General features: G+C 46.0%; 1 protein-coding gene across 4 annotated transcripts in view; it reads right to left on the reverse strand.

Annotated features, from left to right (window-relative positions):
* The window catches only part of LOC143646729 (mitogen-activated protein kinase kinase kinase 9-like), a 96,805-nt gene extending 82,677 nt beyond the window's left edge, over positions 1 to 14,128 (reverse strand). For all 4 annotated transcript variants that reach the window (XM_077115998.1, XM_077116000.1, XM_077115999.1 and 1 more), the window contains exons 1-3: positions 14,023 to 14,128; positions 13,106 to 13,262; positions 2,095 to 2,270 (exon numbers count right to left, since the gene is read on the reverse strand). In XM_077115998.1, the coding sequence (XP_076972113.1) occupies positions 2,095 to 2,177 (83 nt within the window). In that variant the 5' untranslated portion in view covers positions 2,178 to 2,270; positions 13,106 to 13,262; positions 14,023 to 14,128. The remainder of the gene's footprint in view (positions 1 to 2,094; positions 2,271 to 13,105; positions 13,263 to 14,022) is intronic.
* Positions 14,129 to 19,789: the final 5,661 nt, after the last annotated feature.

Genomic DNA, 19,789 nt, shown 5'->3' on the forward strand with positions numbered 1-19,789 from the left:
TCTTGGGGTTTGTTCACATGAAACTTAACCCCACAAAGGATAGGTCAAGTCTATTTAAAATTTAGGCCTAAGAGTCACCCCCAAGAGAGCCTCTTTTGTTGCTCAGATGTGGCCTCTCTCTCCAGCCAATATGATGAGCAGTTTCACCACCCTCCCCCTCTCTGCATGGGACATGACTCCCGGGGTGTAGACCTTCCTGGCAATGTGGGACAAAGATCCTGGAATGAGCTGAGACTCAGCATCAAAGGACTGAGAAAAAACCTAGAATGAGCTGAGAATTAACATCAAGGGATTGAGAGAACCTTCTCGACCAAAAGGGGGAAGAGTAAAATGAGACAAAGTGTCAATGGCCGAGAGATTCCAAACAGTCGAGAGGTTATCCTGGAGGTTATTCTCACGCATTAAGTAGATATCACCTTGTTTAAGATGTAGTGGAGAGGCTGGAGGGAATTGCCTGAAAATGTAGTGCTGTGTTCCAGGAGCCATGTTTCTTGATGATGATTGAACAATGATATAACTTTCAAAATGAGACTCTGTGAATGTGAAAACCTTATGTCTGATGCTCCTTGTAGCTACTATATCAACAGAAGAGTAGAACATATGGAATAAAAATAAATAATAGGGGGAACAAATGTTAAAATAAATTCAATTTGAAATAGCGGTAAATGAAAGTGAGGGGTAAGGGGTATGGTACGTATAGTTTTTTTTTCTCTGTTATCATTTTCTTTTTCTGTTGTCTTTTTATTTCTTTTTCTAAATCGATGCAAATGTACTAAGAAATGATGAATATGCAACTATGTGATGATATTAAGAATTACTGATTGTATATGTATAATGGAAAGATATCTAAATGTTTTGTATGTTAATTTTTTTTTTAATTAATAAAAAAAAGTTTAAAAATAAAAAAACATGCTAGGTAAAAGGTTCAGAATGGGCATACCCATAGACAGAAAGTAGACTAGGTGTGGCCAGGGGCTAATGAGTAGTGAGGAGTGAGAAGCGACTGCTAAAAGGTATGGGGTTTCTTCCTGGGTAATAAAAATATTCTGGTATTAGATAGTGGCAGACTGATGCACAAGCTTTTGAATATACCAAAAACCACTGAATTGTACACTTTAAAAGTGCAAACTCCATGGCATGTGAATTATCTCAATAAAGCTGTCATTAAAATAAATTTTCATATTTTATATCATATATATTTACTTATACTTACATTGTTATATTATATATAATTTATTTATACACATACACACACACAGAAGCAACATCAGGAAGCATCAACTTCAGAGACTGAAATTCAGTGGTCATCTATACATCTCTCCTTTATTTGCCTAGGCGATGCAACAGTCTCATAGCCATGAGAATGTTTATTCTGTAGTTAGCTTTTCGTCCTAGCAGTGGGGACAAGATTCTTTAGATTCATGTCCTCGTGACCTCTGGCTGCATTTACTAGGGGGACTGTTAGCCACTTCTAGTCTGTAATTTTATAGTCCTTGGTGCATGCTTGAGACCTTTTTTTTTTTCATTTCTAAATCAATGTCCAATAGACAAACAGAGCCTTGACTAAAAGATTAACTGAATAACAAGAAAGGAAAATTAATTAGCTCACCAAGTAAAAAGAAATGGCAAAAAGAATTGTCTTGTGCCCAAGAGCTTACAGTGAGGATATTCACTTGATCCCTTTTCCGAGTCGCTAAAAGCAGTTAACAGCCACTAGAAACTCAGTACTGCTGCTAAGCAAGCCAGGCCAATCCTGGTGAGGATCTCCAGGAGTGTTAAGATGCTCTCACTATCCTACTGGCCAGAGATGAGAAAACACATTGCCCTGAAATTCACGGGTCTTTCCCAGAAAGCAACACTGAGGCCTGTGTAAAGGTCACATTTTCCACAGCAATGGAGGAAATGTTGTAGGTGAAAGCACTGGGAACTGTGGCCAGGCAATGTGGTTATTAGCATAGACTGATCTGAGTACTTCAGGTCACTCAGACCTATTTGGGGGTGGGATCCTTTGTGACCTCAAATTCTTCAAACTGTGAAGTGTGTGCACAGCTAAAATAGACACGAGAACCCTGTGCTTGCACCTCCAGGCCCTACCTCCACACATCGCTGCCCTTGGAAAACATCAAGGCACGAATCACCTCAGGGGCCATCCAAGTGTACGTCCCTGCAGCATTCATCTTGGTGGTCCGGGGCCGTTCCCGAACAAGACCAAGGTCAGTGATCTGCAGAATCTTGTTGCTCAGGTCTCCATTCTCCACCTTCTGGAGGATCTACATTGGGCAGGGAAAAGAACACAGAAGAAATCAGAGAGGCTGCATTAATAACAAGGAAACCACTAGCTATCAATCCCTCCTGTCATCCTCCTACCCTCACTATGGGCTCCATTATTCATCTCCGTGACTGATGACAGGAGCCATCATTTCTTAAAGCCTCAAGAGATTCAGTGTTGGGCCAACTATTTTGCATTATGTTCTTTAATCTTCACAAAAACCTTATGAGGTTGGTGTAATTGCCTTTTTCATTTTATGAATGAGGAAACTGAAATACAGTGCTGTGAAATTTCACAAGGTCACAAACAGTAAGCTGTGACTGGAAACCAGGCCGCCTGATTCCACAAGAGCTGTGAGATCACAGTTTACCCTTGTGGGGAGTGATCGTGTGGGCTTCCTGTCTGCCAGGGTTTCCCAGAGCTGTAACTCCTCACCAACCACAGGGAGCGGAGGGCATGGCAGATTTTCAATGTTATTTTACCTAGCTCTTAATAAAGGAATATCTTGAATTAATTGTACACTTGAAATGGATACCTCTTATGTATATAAGCGATACCTCAAAAAAATTAATTTTTCTTAAAAGGAAGAAAGAATGTCCTTTCAGGACAGAGACTTTTCCTTAATCCAGGAACTCACCTTCATTCATTGAGAATTGGCCAACAAGTTGGTGAGGTTAGAGGGCACACACGTGTTCACATCCCTGATGTTCTCTGTGAACACATCCCAGGAAGGAGAAGCTAGGACTAATTAGGCCCTGGGCCCTGTCTCCCAAGTTCTCACATCAAAGCTCTATAACGTGGGAGCCATCCTGGCTTTCCCAGGAAGCAGCTGAGGCAGCCCCTCACCCCCAGAACAATCCCAGCAAAAAGCGCACCTTCGTGGGAGCAAGAACACTAACTGAATAAAGTGCTGAAAGCTAAGCCAAGGAGCTCCGCCTGACTGAGCAGCTAGCTGATGACTTGGACATGTGAAGGCCAAGCCTCCATTTTCACAAATGGTTCCCAAAGTCCCAAGCAAGAACAACCTCTTCTGGCCCAGACGTTGAGTCACCCGGAATTCAGAGAGCTCTGTACAGAGGACTGCAGAAAAGAAAGAAAGATTTTCTCCTCACCCCTGCCATTCAAGTCCAGATGAAGAATGTGGAAAAAGGAATCGCCTGAAGACAGAAGAACAACTAGAAAAATGTTGCCTTAGTTCCACCGTCACCTTCGTCTAGGCAAACAGTTAAAAGAAAACACTCAAATGAGTTCTGAGCCCTGTTTGTTACTGCGTTACCTCATGGTTTCTGACTAGGGTTTTGTCCACCCTCAGGTGGTTCTACGTTTCCTTCCACTGAGGAACTCTTAATAGGCTTTCATTTTATGTCTCAGAGGTTTATGCTTTTTAAGAAGATTCTCTGATAGCTCAAACTCTTCCCTTATCTAAAGAAAGCAATTTGTGACAGTGGTACTTTAGATACCACAAAGATATTTTGGGGGCATTTTTGGGGAGAGACTTTTGGCAGGTTCCTCAAGCCACATTTCACAGTCCTTTTCGCATGCCCCCTGCTCACGGCTACTGAATTATTACAAATCAAAAGGACATGAGCTAAAGGTCTTTATGTCCTACATGCTTCTCAGAAAATCAGCAAAAAAGAGGGATCACAAGCAGCTACAGAGCTAGAGGCACAAAAGAAAATACTGCCAGCCACTCCCTCAATCTAATGGACAAATCTTCCTTTTTCCACACCCTCATCCCTACTCCCCCCATACACCCCTCCCCACCCTGGGCTTCCAGCACCCTGAATGGGTTTGGTCCTTCAAATACTTGGGCTGATTAAAACAACAACAACAAAAATATCCTTTCTCTATCTCATCTAACAAAAAAAATCTGTCCAGTTCCTCTCTGCCTTCCTATTCTTGTCTCCAGGAAAAGATAAAAGACAGGCAGGCACTCAGATTGCTGGGCAAGTAATACTAAAGAAACCCAGCACTTCCTCTATAATCAAAGATTCAGAGTGAATCCTTTTCCCTGGCATCCCAAACCTCCAGGTGGCAGATAGGATAGGAGGGTCACAGTTTCATGACACTAGTTGAGCATCTCAGACCCTCTGCTGTAAGCGAAGATAGAAACATTTAGGTTCGGTTGTAGGAAATGGAATTTTAGAAATAGAATGGCATACTAAAGATGATTTTGTTTAGATTAGTTGGTCAGATGGCTTAAGAAAGATGGCAGAAAAGTACCATTGGGGGAATGGCAAGAAAGAGGGAAAATTCAACTTCCCCAAATGGAGAATTCTTGATATTCTCACAAGCAGTGGGGACAACTAAAGCAATAGGCTGAGCCCTCAATCTTGGAGTTTGTTCATATGACACTTAACCCCACAAAGCAAAGGCTAAGCCTATGTAAAATCAGGCCTAAGAGTCACCCCCAAGAGAACCCCTTTTGTGGCTCAGACGTGGCCTCTCTCTCTCAGCCAACACAACAAGCAAACTCACTGCCCTCCTCCCCCACTCTACATGTGACATGACTCCCAGGGGTATGGACCTTCCTGGTAATGTGGGACAGAGATCCTAGAATGAGCTGGGACTCAGCATTAAGGGATTCAGAAAACCTTCTTGACCAAAAGGGGGAAGAGCAAAATGAGATAAAATAACGTGTCAATGGTTGAGAGATTCCAAACAGTCAAGAGGTTATCCTGGAGGTTATTCTTACTCATTAAATAGAAATCACCTTTTTATCCCTATTCAGTACTATAGGTTGGAAACCTGATAGGGTTGTCTGCACAGAGATGTGACTCAATCGGTTATGGATATGAAACACACCAGCCAGTGATCTTTGGAGATGAAAAAGGAAAATGCCTTCCAGGGAGCTTCATGAAACAAGAAGCAAAGAGAGAAAGCTAGAAGACTGTTGCCACGTTCACCACGTGCCTTCCCAGTTGAGAGAGAAATGCTGAACTCATCGGCCTTTCTTGAGGGATGGTAACCTCTTGATGGTGCCTTAGTTTGAACATTTTAATAGACTTGCTTTAATCTGGAGATTTTTAAGGCCTTAGAACTGTAGACTTGGAACTTACTAAATTCCCCTTTTTAAAAGCCATTCGATTCCTGGTATACTACATTCTGCCAGCTAGCAAACTAGAACAGGGGCTTTGGTCAGAGTTCAGCCCAAATTTATTACTGGCCTTAGAACATTGTTGCCTGAGGCCAAGGAAAGGGTAGAAGCACTGTCCTTCTCAGACTCCAAGAAAGAAAGTCTTCCTCTTCCTAACCTTAGGCACTCCAAGAGAAGATTGGAGACGGGCACAAAGAACATGTGAGTGCAGAATTAAGAAGGGGGATGCAAAAGCCACCTTCAGAGCCCTAAGTGGGTCTCTGAACATGAGCATAACAACCAACCAAACAACTCAACAAAAGTGGGGCACTGTGTGGAGCATATCGGGGAAGGTACAAGTTGGGAACAAAAGGTGCACTGAGTTGGATGGAAGAGACTGGTAATGGGCCCAGGCAACACCATGGAGTGGCCTAATCCGGCAACACCTGGCAGCCAGGCAACAGCAGTAGAGACAGCAGCCAGAGAGAATTAGTTAGGGCAGGCATCCAGGAAGGGTGCTGAGAGAGAATGGGGTAGGGGCACTCAAGGTTGGTAACAAATGCACTATTGAAATGCTAGGTTCTGGCATCCCAAATAGTTGATGAACTCAGTCAGGAAAGATCAAGGGCCTGGGGATTATAATCAGGATGAAAAGCAACCTCTATGCAACTGAGGCATGAGACACATCCTAAGATAAGAGAAGGAGAATTTTTATATTTTGAGATGCTGTAAGTAGACCACCTCAAGTGATATTTCATTCGCTCATTTCTAGTCATTCATTCTACAAACATTTATTGAGGGCCCTACTATGTACCCAGAACTATGTTCAATGCTGAAGATGCAAATCTGTTCGGACCACAGAAGATGTTCTTCAAATCACAGTCAACAAAAAAAGAGGAGACCAATACATGCAACCTGATAATGCAGGCCAGCACCGAGCTTTGTTGCATTTTTCACCGGCCTGTGAATGCCTTTAGGTGGAGCATGCACTCACTTCAACATTCCCACCAAACCCTATTGTCTGATGCCTGTTATTCACAAATTACTTACACTGGCTGAGAGGCACTAGAGTTTGCAACTGCTGGACTTCAGACTCTACAGCCTTGTCACTCTAATATTCTTCTAAATTCTATCAGGGAATAAGTGTTTAGCAATGAATGAGTACTTACAGTGACGACAAAGGATGGGCTACCAGGAAAGAGAAGTAGCCAGGCTTGACTGAGTTGAGCACAGAAAGATGGTAGGGTGTAGACAGGCAGAGAGGTGAGGCTAAGGAAGCCCTACAAGCAAGGGTATTCCTACAGCAAAGGTGAGTGTGACACAGACACAATGGCTCTAAAGTACAGAGTGTGTTCCAGGGGAAAAGGGGAAACCAGTTTGGCTTATGGGAAGAGTATCCCTAAAGGAAGAAGAGGGAGCTAAAGAAGCAAAGACACCTCGTGAGAACTTTTAAGAATTGATATTTGAAAAGAAGAAGGCTTTTCAAATTGTAGTTGTATTTTGTGTGGTCCAGCAGTGCTTTAAACAAAAACTGTATTGTATAGGCTACATTAAACATAAAATTTTCCATGAGTGACATTTAGTACATTCAGAATGTTGTGCAACTGTCACCAAGTTCCACAACAGTTTCATCACCCTAAAAGGAAACCCCATACCTTTTAAGCAGTCATGTGCTTAATATAAAAACAATTCACACATTGTTTTTTATATGCTCCACACATACTGGAGGTTACCTAAGAAACTATTTTACCACTCAACTGTACTCCTCCAGTCATAAAATTCAGTTGCTTGAAATTTAAAGAGAGTATATGCAGGAGATAAATCACATATTAATGAAATATGACTGCTAGAGTGTTATGGGCAGAGTAATATTACTGTTAATCATATAAAACTAAAGCACTACTCAAATGTCCATCAACTGATAAATGGATTAGCAAAATGTGGTATACCCATATAATAGAATATCATTCAGCCATTAAAAAGAGTGAAGTACTGATAATGCTACAACTTGAATGAACCATGAAAGCATCATAAGAGAAGCCAGACACAAAAGGCCACATATTACATGATTCCATTTATATGAAACATCTGGAGGCTGGCAAATCCATAGAGACAGAAAGCAGATTAGTGGTTGCCTGGTGCTAGGGGAGGGATGAACAAGAAATGACTGCTTTATAGGTATGGGATTTCCTTTTGGGGTGATGAAACTGTTCTAGAACTTGGTGATGGTTGCACAACACTGTAAATGTACTAAATGTCACTTGTGGTAAATTTTACGTTTAGTATAATCTATCACAATACAACTTTTTTAAAAGCACCACTGGACCGTACAAATAACATAGTGAGAGACCCCAGCTGTAAAACAGGAGTGTACAGGCAATAGAGTGTAGTGAATAGAACACAAGCTGAGGAGTCAGACCTGGGTTCACACTCTGGCCTTGAAACATACCGGCAGTGAAACTTGAGAGAAATGACTGACTCTTTCTGAGCTTTGCTTTCCTCATAAGTAAAATGGAGACATGTATACTCTTTACTGTCTAGGGTTGCTATGAGGACTAAATAAGAATCCATGTAAAATGCTTAGACAGTACTTGACCCATAGAGAGCACTCGAGAGAAACATTAGCTATTATTATGGTTATGTAGGGGTTTGGCTTAGCTAACAAAATGGAATACTGGACAACCTTTAAATATATTGTGGTAGGAGAATATTTATTTACATAAAAAAGTGGCCTATTGGGGAATACTGACAAGTGGAGGAAAAAAGTACACAACAAGCAATATGTTTATTAGAATGCTATTTAGGGGAAAGCAAACATGAGCAAATGCCCAGTAAAAAAATGGAAAGACAGAAACAGTTCTCTACTCTATGCTCTTCTGCATTTTCTACAAGGAGGAAAGTACTTATTTAGAAGAAGAATAAAAGTAATAACACTACCTTCACTTTGGGTAAGGCTTTTCATTTTCCAAAGCTCTTTTCTATCACCTCATTTGACATTAATGGATGTTCTGATCACCACTATTAACTGCTATTCTGCCCCATGCCTTCAAACCAAGCTACCCACTATACAAAATCCCCCAATTCATCTGCCTCACTGCAAAAGAACAATCTTTCACTAAGAGACCATCTTTTACTAGCTCCTTAGCTCACAATCAAGTAACTGGTCTTCCCAGTTTGATGGAGCAGACACACATCAATCAATTTTTATTAGCACGGGCTTTTTATAAGTACATAAGCACCCATTCCAAAGGCTTTCTAGCATGCCTTTTAAAGGAACAAAGGCCAGAAAGCTAAAAACTACACTTCTAAGACTCTCTTGCCTCTAGGATTCAAGATTCAAATTGGTTTTGCCAATCAGATGCACACAATTGGAAGGCAGAAGTAAGATGGAGACCATATATACAAACTCTTTCCTCAATTAGTTCAGAGTCAACTAACACATATAATTCCTAGTATCACGTCCTCAAATGGATGAACAAAATTCAACTCTCTTGAAAGATCAAGGAAGGAAGGACAATGTCCCAAGTCTACAAACCACAAAGAAGTTAAAACTCCCAAGCTGGAGACAAAGGGCAAAAAGTGTCACAATATATCTAAAATGATGCTCAAGTAACACACACGGTGGAATAAGAATAATGGTGTCATTGATCTTCATATTGTACATATACAATCCCAGTCAAACACCCATCCACAGACAAATGTCTGGAGCCAATGCAACACTCTGTGGGATTTACAGCAGCTGTCATCAGCAGCAGCAGCAACCACGCAGCCCACCAGACCATGCACATTTCTAGTTATCAATCATTTTGACAGCAACATTTAAAATACTACCTGTGCTGGTTTGAAAGGATGTATGTACCCTATAAAAGCCATGATTTAATCCTAATCCCATTTTGTACAGGTACCCATTTCTTCTAATCCCTATTTAGTACTGGGGTACCTAAATACATTTGAAACTGTAATTAGATCATCTCCATGGAGATGTGACTTAATCAAAAGTGCTTGTTAAGCTGGATTAGGGGAGACGTGTCTCCACCCATCTGGGTGGGTCTTGATAAGTTTATGGGAATCCTATTAAAGAGGAAACATTTTGGAGAATGCGAGAGATTTCTGAGAGAGTAAAGAATGACATAGCCACAAGAAGCAGAGAGTCTACCAGCCAGCGACCTCTGGAATTAAAGAAGGAAAACACCTCCGGGGAAGCTTCATGAAACAGGAATTTAATGCGTTGCTAGTTTTTAGTTCTAAGGCCAAGAAAATGTTCTGATTACAACAAGTCTAAAGAAACGTCCAATCAAAGGCATCCAGGGAAAGATACCTTGGTTCAAGAAGGCCGCTGAAGTTCAGGGTTTCCCTCTCAAGGCAGAAGGCACATGGCAAACACAGTCAGAGTTTCTCTCTCATCTGGAATGGCACACGGTGAACACGGCATCATCTGCTAGCTTCTTCTGGCTTCCTGTTTCATGAAGCTCCCCAGGAGACATTCTTCTTCTTCATTTTCAAGGGTTGCTGGCTGGGTGGCTTCTGCTTCTCATGGCTATGTCGTTCTGCTCTGCTCTCTCTGAATCTCCTCCTTCTCCAAAATGTTTCCTCTTTTATAGGACTCCAGAAACTTATCAAGACCCACCCAAATGCCATGAAGACATGTCGTCACCTATTCCAGCTTAACAGCCACTCTTGATGAAATCACATCTCCAGGGAGATGATCTGATTACAGTTTCAAACACACAGTATTGAATACAGATTATTCCGCCTTTACGAAATGGGCCTTAGATTAAAACATGGCTTTTCTAGGGGACATACATCTTCTCAACCAGCACAAGAGCCATCAGCCATCAGCCACGAGAACCACAAAAGCCCACACAGCCAGAGACCTTTGGAGATGAAGAAGGGAAATGCCCCCAGGGAAGCTTCTTGAAACCAGGAGCCTGGAGAGAAAGCTAGCAGATGCCGCCATGTTCACTGAGTGCCTTTCCAATTAGGAGAGAAACCCTGAACTTCATCAGCCTTTCTTAAGTGAAGGTAACCTCTCCTTAGTGACTTAACTTGGTCATTTTTATAGATTTGCTTAAATTGGGATATTTTCACGGCCTTAGAACTGTAAACTTGCAACTTAATAAATTCCCCATTTTAAAAGCCATTCTGTTTCTGGTATATCACATTCTGGCAGCTAGCAAACTAGAACAGTGCCTCTGTGGGCTCTGAGTTCTTTCCCTCTCCATGACCTCCCTTAAAGACTCCAATAAGTTAATCCGGATCCACCTTGAATGGGTGGATTCACATCTCCATCTAATCAAAAAGTCACACTCACAATTGGGTGTGCCACATCTCCATGGAAACAACCTAATCAAAAGGTCCCTCTCTACAATATTGAATCAGAAGTAGAAGAACAAGGCTTTTCCGGGATATATAACAGTTTCAAATCAGCACAACTATACTGGTGATAGTTGGGTCAGTTCAATCAGAAGACATTACAATTATAAATATATATATTCTAAATATATATATCCTAAATCAAGGCCTACTACTTTATCTAAAAGCAACATTGGGGGAAATCATTTTTATAAGTCTTATTCAGTTTTTACTATGTATCAGGTGGTGAGAGACACACAATACAGTGCCAAGGCAAACACACACAACAAACCAAACCATAGTATAAGAAGAAACCTTTAAGGACGTTTGATCAGAGTATTAGGAAAACCACTAACTTTCACTGTGGGGTAGGGTGAATGGGGAAAGGAGTTGCAAGGAAGAGAACATGTGAAATGGGCCATAAAGAATGAGTGGGTGGGATCCCATCAAGCAATGAAGGACATTAGGGTAGAGAAGCACAATCTAGGCAGAAGGAAAGCCATGAGCAAGAACAAGGGGCATGAGAGTCCAAGTACATTAGGAACTCCAGGGAGTTTTATGAGGCCAGATTATATGCATCAGGACAGGAAATAAGGCTCAAAACCCCTGTTGGTGGTAGCCTGGTTGCACAACATTTTTTAAGTCACTCTTTTGGGCTTGAATTTCGCATTGTAAATAATTAGGATTCATGTGCTTAAGAAGAGAAAGGCATTAGATCCATGATTCAGGAAGGAAACCAACTCTGGCTGCCATTAAATAGGTATCACCTTGTTAGTCAAGATGAAATGGAGAGGCTGGAGGGAACCGCCTGAAACTGTGGAGCTGTGTTCCAGGAGCCATGTTTCCTGAAGATGACTGTATAATGATACAGCTTTCACAATGTGACTGTGTGATTGTGAGATTGTGAAAACTTTGTGTCTGATGCTCCTTTTATCTACCTTGTCAACAGATGAGGAATATGGAATAAAAGTAAAATAATAGGGGAAACAAATGTTAAAATAAATTTAGTTTGAAATGCTAGTGATCAATGAAAGGGAGGGGTAAGGGGTATGGTATGTATAAATTTTTTTCTGTTTTCTTTTTATTTCTTTTTCTGAATTGATGCAAATGTTCTAAGAAATGATCATGATGATGAATATGCAACTATGTGATGATAATATGAATTACTGATTATATATACAGAATGGAATGAGCATATGTTAAGAATGTTTGCCTTTCTTGTGACTTTTTTTAAAAAATTAATTTAAAAATCATAGGAAATGAAAGTAAAAAAATAAAAAATAAATAAAAAGATTTTTGGCAGTCAAAAATAAATAAATAAATTAAGGGGGAACAAATGTTCAAATAAATTTAGTTTGAAATGCTAGTGACCAATGAAACAGAGGGGTAAGGGGTATGGTATGTATAATTTGTTTTCTGTTTTCGTTTTATTTTTCTGTTGTCTTTTTCCTTCTTTTTCTGAATTGATGCAAATGTTCTAAGAAATGATCATGATGATGAATATGTAACTATGTGATGACTTGTTGTGCTGGTTTGAAAGGAAGTATGCCCCCTAAGAAAAGCCATGTTTTAATATAAATCCCATTTCTTAAAGGTAGAATAATCTCTATTCAATACTGTATATTTGAAACTGTGATGAGATCATCTCCCTGGTTGATGTGATTTAGTTAAGAATGGTTGTTAAACTGGATTAGGGGATGATCTGTCTCCACCCATTTGAGTGGGTCTTGATTAGTTTCTGAAGTCCTATAAAAGAGGAAACATTTTGGAGAATGAGAGATTCGGAGAGAGCAGAATGACATAGCCATGAGAAGCAGAGTCCACCAGCCAGCGACCTTTGGAGATGAAGAAGGAAAATGCCTCCTGGGGAGCTTCACGAAACAGGAAGCCAGAGAGAAGACGCTAGCAGATGATGCCGTATTCGCCATGTGCCCTTCCAGATGAGAGAGAAACCCTGACCGTGTTCACCGTTGTGTCTTTCCATATGAGAGAGAAACCCTGAACTTCATCGGCCTTCTTGAACCAAGGTATCTTTCCCTGGATGCCTTAGATTGGACATTTCTGTAGACTTGTTTTAACTGGGACATTTTCTCAGACTTAGAACTGTAATCTAGCAAACTAGAACACTTGTGGATTACTGATTATATATGTAGAATGGAATAAGCATATGTTAAGAATATTTGAGTTTCTTTCTTGCAATACCTTTTCTAAAAGTTAATAAAAAATTTTAAAAAGTCAAAAAAAAAGAGAAAGCCTGCACCCTTCCCACTTAAGAGGCGAAGCACAACTGTAAGCTAAACACATAAAGTCTCACTTTTCATATGAAAACTAAGTTATTAAAATGACAAGATCTTAATCTGGAAAAATTTAAGAAGATAAGTAATGAGTAATTAAAATCAAGCACTCGCCAGACAAACACTTCACATGGCACCAGGAGGCTTTCCTGCCATTCTTATGTGGAGCCGAGGTGGCCACAGGACCAGTGCAGGGAGCCGCGATGGCCAGCAGAGCTACCGGGAGCCTTCTCTGTCCTCACTGCCAGACCACCTGAGAAGGGACTCCTACCTAAGGATGCAAGGAGGCAAAACAGATGTCCTTACTCTACCGACCTGGCCCGCTCTCAGCCCAGGCCTGCTGCCCCCACTGCAGCTTCGCCTGCAGCCACCCATACCATCCAGGATAAGCCAAGAGGATCTAAGTGGCTGAACCTAAAATATGTTTATGCTTTCCACCCCTGAGTTCAATATGGTACTAAGGCTTCATCCCTGACTCAGGACACTGTTTAGAATACAACCTGCGCCCCTAGAAGAACAAGCAGGAGGACCAGCTGACCCCACGGGACACTGCAGCTACTACCAGAAGTGGGAAGGGTGAAGTGAAGACGCCCCTGCCAGGGTCCTGCAGAAATGTGCTTCTGGACACCGACTGTCCCCGCCCCATGGTAGCCAGGATGGGCCTGATGAGGCCCAGCAGCGCCCTCCCCCTGGGACACTGCTCAGTCTGGGAGGCTTGGCAGCCACCTGGGCCAGAGTGGTTATGCAGCTAGGAGGAGGCAGGGGTCAGAGGTCAGGAGTCAGCATGTGCGGTCGGGAGCCAAGGGTTAGACTAAGGTCCTGGGCTGGGGGTTGGAATCCAGGCCACCAGACTTGGGGTTCAAGACCCAGACTGACCCAAATCCCAGGGGTCGGGAGCTGTGGTCAAGGGTCAGAGACCAGGGGTGGTTGCTTAGGTCGGGATTCGGGGTCCTGAGGCCAGGACTAGGATGTGGGGAAGGAACTGGGGAAAACCGGCTGAAAATTCGAGCCCAGGGTTCAGGGGCCCGGACCCGTCCAGTTTCAGGGCCAGATTCAGGACCAGTGTTCAGGATCCGGGGCCACGGGTTCCGGGCCGGGGCGGACAGGGGACCAGAGTTCGGGGCGGGGCAGCGGCCCTCGGGGTCCGGACTCGGGGTTGGAGCTCCGGGTCCGGAGCCCGCGCCCCCCGTCCCCAGCCCACGCGGCGGGCACTCACCTGGAGGAGCCGCAGCCCACGGTGGCGGCGCCCGGCAGGACCGCGGCTCCGGGGCGGCCGACCGTCCCGCCAAGGCTCCTCGGCCCGGCCCGGCCGGTCTCAACGGTGGCCGCGGGGCCTCAGCCGCGCCGGGGGACAGCCCCGGGGCGCGGGGCGCTGGGCGGAGGGCCGGGCCGGCTGGCCGGCGGCGCGACCTCGCTCGCTCCTGCAGCCCCGCGCGCTCCTCGCCGCCGCCGGCCCTCAGCGCGACCCGCGCAGCCGTTAGACACCCGCCCGGAAAGTTCCCGCAACCGCCGCCGCCGCCTCGTGCGGAGGGCGAGTCCCGCCCCTCACGGCCGCAAGCCGGGATGGGCAGGGGGGGGCTGCGGCGCGTAGCACTCTGGGGTCGGGCCGCCCAGACCCTCCGGGCGGGGTCGTCCTGGGTCGAGCGCCTGTCAGTCAGGCCGAGCCGCCCCGCGCGCCCCGCCCCACCCCGCCTCCTGGCTCGCGCCGCACAGGCCCCGCCCCCAGCACCTCCCTGACGTCACTGCCCGGCTCCGTAGACTCCCCTTACAGGGGCCGCGTGCAGCGGGCACCTGAGACCCGCTGGCTCCGCTGCGGCTCCGGCGCCTGCCCTTCAGTCCCCGGACCTCTTTCCCCGCCGGCGCGAGCCCCTCTCGGCGGGACGCGGGTGGGGAAGGGGCAACGGAGCGGGCTCGTGGGGTCTTCCAGTGCTCCAGCGACCGCCCAGCTGCACGACCCGGCGATCTCGGCACAGAAATAGGCGAGGTGGAAGCGAGGCCGTGCGGCTTAACCTCCCAGCCCGCTGCCCCAGGGCCGATGCGGTCGCGATTCCCTGGGGTCCGCTCGCCGTTATTCATTCGGCCGCCCCGCCCGGGGGACCCGGCGGGACCCGGTTCAGCGTGCGGCCTGCGAGGGGCGCCAACGGCGGGACGCGGCGGATGGGTGGGAGCCCAGAGGGCAGCACGCTGTGCACACCCCGCGCACACACACCTGCACACACGTGCCCGCAGGGCTCGAAGGGGGGGGTCCCTCACCAGGGAAGCCATGGCCCCGTTCCGGTGGTTAGACTCCGAGAAGACACCTGGGGACCCGATGTGCCACAGCAGTGGGAAGGAAATCCAGAAATCCACCAGAGTCAGAAGAAAATAAGGAGCCGGAACCTGTGAAAGAGGAGGGGGCTGCCGTGGGCAGGGGCACAGCGCCAGGGAACGAAGGGCCTGGCTTCACGGGGAAGGGTAAAAGTCTGGTGCTGCAGGTTTTGAAAAATGAAATAAAATAAAAAATAAAACAAGATAAACATCTTTTGGACTGCTGAGGGGAATTTCATGATTCTGCGGGATGAAGGATGTAGAACAGGTTTAACACCAGGTTTGGACAAGGTGGCTTGGAAGATACTGTATCATATATAGAATACACTTCCTTGCAAGCATACATTAAATCTTCATCAAAATTGTTCATGTACTAGGGGCCTTAATAAAACCGCAATAATTCCAAAAAGTGGTTCTTGTAGCACCCATGCTTTTTTTATGTGAATGAGATAAATGAGAAATGAGGCAGGGCAGCGTGGTCACCACACATCAGGGGACTGGCATGCTAAGTGGGGCCACTCACTCACAGTGACCCCGACAATGGGGTGTGAGGCACCCTCGGATGGGAGGCAGAGGCCAGAGAGGTCCAGTGGCTCATTCCAGACCCAGGCGAGGCCATAGGTGGACGGGTGGATGGTCAGGATGGGTGACAGGCAGGACAGGTGATGGGCAGGATGGGTGAAGGGCAGGATGGGTGACATTCAGGACAGGTGGTGGACTGGACAGGTGATTGGCAAGAGTGGTGACAGGACGGGCCCATGGACAGGATAGGTGACAGGGAGGACAGATGATGGGCAACATAGGTGATGGGCAGGACAGGAGCATGGACAGGACACATGACAGGCGGGACAGAGTGATGGGCAAGACAAGTGATATGCAGGACGCGTGACGGGCAGGACAGGTGATGGGCAGGATGGGTAACCAGCAAGATGGGTGCAAGGGAAGGATGGACAGGACAGGTGACATGCAAGAGAGGTGATGGGCTTAACAGGCAGATGGACAGGACACATGACATGCAGGAAATGGTGACAGGCAAGACAGGTGACAGGCAGCACATGTGACAGGTTATCAGCAGTGTGGGTGAAGGGCAGGACAGGTGACAGGCAGGACAAGTGACAGGCAGGATGGGCAGGCACTGTCAGGGCTTCCCTCTGCCCTGCTGAGCTACCCGCCCGTGTCACTCATAGAGAGGCTCTCAGCCCATAGATATTTGAAATAAATCCCATGAAACAGCCACTGGGCCCAAGAGGCTGGCACTGTTGTGCTCACAGGTGTTCAGGAAATAATGAAAATGAACATTATACACAGCAAAGCTTCCGGGATGTGTCCAGAACCGCTCCGGAGGCAGGCTGGTGGATGTAAATTTTTCATTAAATCAGAATGAAAATCCATGAATTAACTATCCAGCTTTGGTCAAAGTGCATGACATACAAAACACACCTGGGGAAACAGCTGATCATCCTGAAAATAAAAAACGTCAAAATTGATCAATAAATCCAACTGCTGGTCTTTGGGGAAAAGAAATGGTAATCAGTAAAGAAACTCATGGCAAATAGAATCAAGAAAATGAAAGAAAGTATAACTAAGCAAGAGTAGAATACAACAGACATGACATTTAAAATATGAAAATCCCAATAAAAATATTTTAAATATATGTATCAATTAATAAAATTGACTCAAGAAAACTAGCAAGAATAAACAGGACAATAACTAGGGGGTTTTTGTTTGTTTGTTTGTTTCGGTATTACCTGAGAATTTCCTCTAAATAACGGTTCCATGGGTTATCCTTTCAGACATTTAGGGAATAAGCAGTTCTCATGCAATATAAGCTATTCTGATGAAAAGAAAAAGTTCCAATTCTCTTTCTGAGGCTAGCATAACCTTGACTGGAAAATAGAAAATGATCCAAAAAGGAAAATTGCAGACCACCCAGATGCAAAATTCCTGGATATTCTGGAGGTCAGAGCTCGCTCTACCCCGATGGATTCTTTGCCCCTACAGGCTTGGGGACATGACAAGCACAGCACTCCCTGACCCATCCTATTGCGTGCGTGGCACCTGCCTGGGGACCGGCTTTCCTCCGCTGCCCCGGCCAGCACCCTCGGGCCCCTGGGCTCGGCCGCCTGCCTCTCGGGAGCGCGCCCGGCCTGGCCCCGCGGAGGCTGACTTGGGGGCGCTGACCCTTGCCCGCATGCTCACCTCAAAGGCCCGAGGCGCAGGGCCGGGCTGCGGGTATGACGGCCCTGGGGCCCATGTTGGGGGCACTGGGTACCCGGCGGCTGCTGCGGGAACGTGCTGCCCGCAGACCCCGCTGGGGCCTACCGCCCCATGCAGGGGAGGCTCATGGCCCGTCCCTGGCGGTCCCTGGCGCTGGCGGGAGCTGGGCGAAGAGAGTCCAAAGCTGAGGAGGCCTGAGGGGCTGGGGTCCTCGGCGAAGGGGCTCCAGCATCGGCTCTCTCAGCCTGTCCTCATGCTGACCGCTCGGGGCCCAGGAGTACCCGGTGGACCTGGGGGGGTTCCCCTGTGGGGGTGGTGATGGGTCCTGGGCTGCACGGGGGAGCTGGGAGTCTTAGGGACACGCTACTGCTGCTCGGGTTAGAAGGTTCTCACGCGGGCCTTGGGGACCCCGGCTTGGCATTTCACAGTTTGCATCCGGAATCACAAGAAGAATGAGAAGGCCCCAGGGAGTTGTGGTGGGGAGCGCCAGCCACCTCCAACCCGTCCCCAGCTCAGGCAGTGCCTCCTCCTTGGGTGTGGCCGGCCTCAGGCCAGGGTAAGTTCAACAGCAGAGTCCACCTGCCCGTCAGCCAGGCGAGGGCGCGTGGACACGGGGTGCTCGAAGTGTGTATACCGGGTGCTGGGTGCAAGGGCGTGGGCTGGTGGGCTCAAGGGCACAGGATGCTGGGCACGTAGACATGGGGTGCAGGGTGCGTGGATGCAGGGTGCTGGCATGACGGCATGGGGTGCAGGACGCGAGGGTGTGGGGTGCAGGGCGTGAGGGCATGGGTTGCTGGCAGGAGGGCGTGGGGTGCTGGGTGCGTGGACATGGGATGCTGGGCACGTGGACATGGGGTGCTGGGTGTGAAGTTGCAGCTCTGTTCGACAGGGAGTAGCCTCTAATTCTCCATGAAAATTTGGGCCTGTGTATTAGTTAGGGTTCTCCAGAGAAATACAATCAACAGGAAATATTTGTAAATATAAAATTAATAAAAGTGACTCTTGTAGTGGTGAGAACATAGACTCCACAATCTGCAGGGCAGGCTGTGAAGCTGATGGCTCCGATGGAGGGTCTGGATGAACTCCACAGGAGAGGCTGACCAGCTGAAGCAGGAAGACAGCCTGTCTCTTCTGAATCCTCCTTAAATGGCTTCCAGTGATTGGATTAAGCATCACTCATTGCAGAAGACCCTCCCCCTGGCTGATTACAAATGGAATCAGCTGTGGATGCAGCAACCTGATCATGACTTAATTCTATGAAATGTCCTAATCGCAACACACAGGCCAGCACTTGCCCAGCCAGACAAACAGGTACCACCACCTGGCCAAGTTGACACATGAACCTGACCATGACAGCCTTCCTGGAGTTTTTCTGATTTTTGAACATTTCAAGGTTTGTTTTCTAATTTTTCTTTTTTTTGAGAAATCTTCACATGCAAACCTTCATTACTTGGTGCACAATCAATGGCTCACATTATCATCATACAGTTGCGTATTCATCACCATGAACATTTTTAGAACATTTGCATCACTCCAGAAAAATAAGAAGAAAAAAGAAAAAACCCAAACCACTTACCCATTCCTCTCATTGAATACTAGTATTTTCATCTACCCAATTTGTTTTACCCCAAACCCACCCTATTATTTTATATATTTGGCATCCATATTTTTTACTCATCTGTCCATACCCTGCAAAAAAAGGAGCATCAGACACAAGGATTTCACAATCACACAGTCACATTGTAAATGTTATATCTTTATACAATCTTCTTCAAGAATCATGGTTACTGGGACACAGCACCACGGTTTCAGGTACTTCCCTCCATCCAATCCAATACTCCATGAACTAAAAGGAATATCTATATAATGCATAAGAATAAACTCCAGGAAAACCTCTCGACTCTATTGGAAATCTCTCAGACACTGACACTTTAGTTTCTCTCATTTCTCTCTTCCCCCTTTGGGTTGAGAAGGGTTTCTCAATACCTTGATGCTAGGTCCCATCTCATCCCAGGACTTTTGTCCCACACTGCCAGGGAGAGTCATACCCTTAGGAGTCATGTCCCACGTAGAGGGCTAGGGAAATGGGTTCATTTGCCACATCAGCTTCGAGAGAGAGGCCACATCTGAGCAACAAACAAAACAAACAAAAATCTGGGCTGACTCTTAGTCATAAATATCAGTAGGCTCAGCCTATCCTTTGCAGGACTAAGCTTCATAGGGATGAACCCCAAAATTAAGGGCTTGGCCTATTGATATGGTTGTTCCCACAGC

Source organism: Tamandua tetradactyla, chromosome 9, assembly GCF_023851605.1.
Source record: "Tamandua tetradactyla isolate mTamTet1 chromosome 9, mTamTet1.pri, whole genome shotgun sequence".
Lineage (NCBI taxonomy): Eukaryota > Metazoa > Chordata > Mammalia > Pilosa > Myrmecophagidae > Tamandua > Tamandua tetradactyla.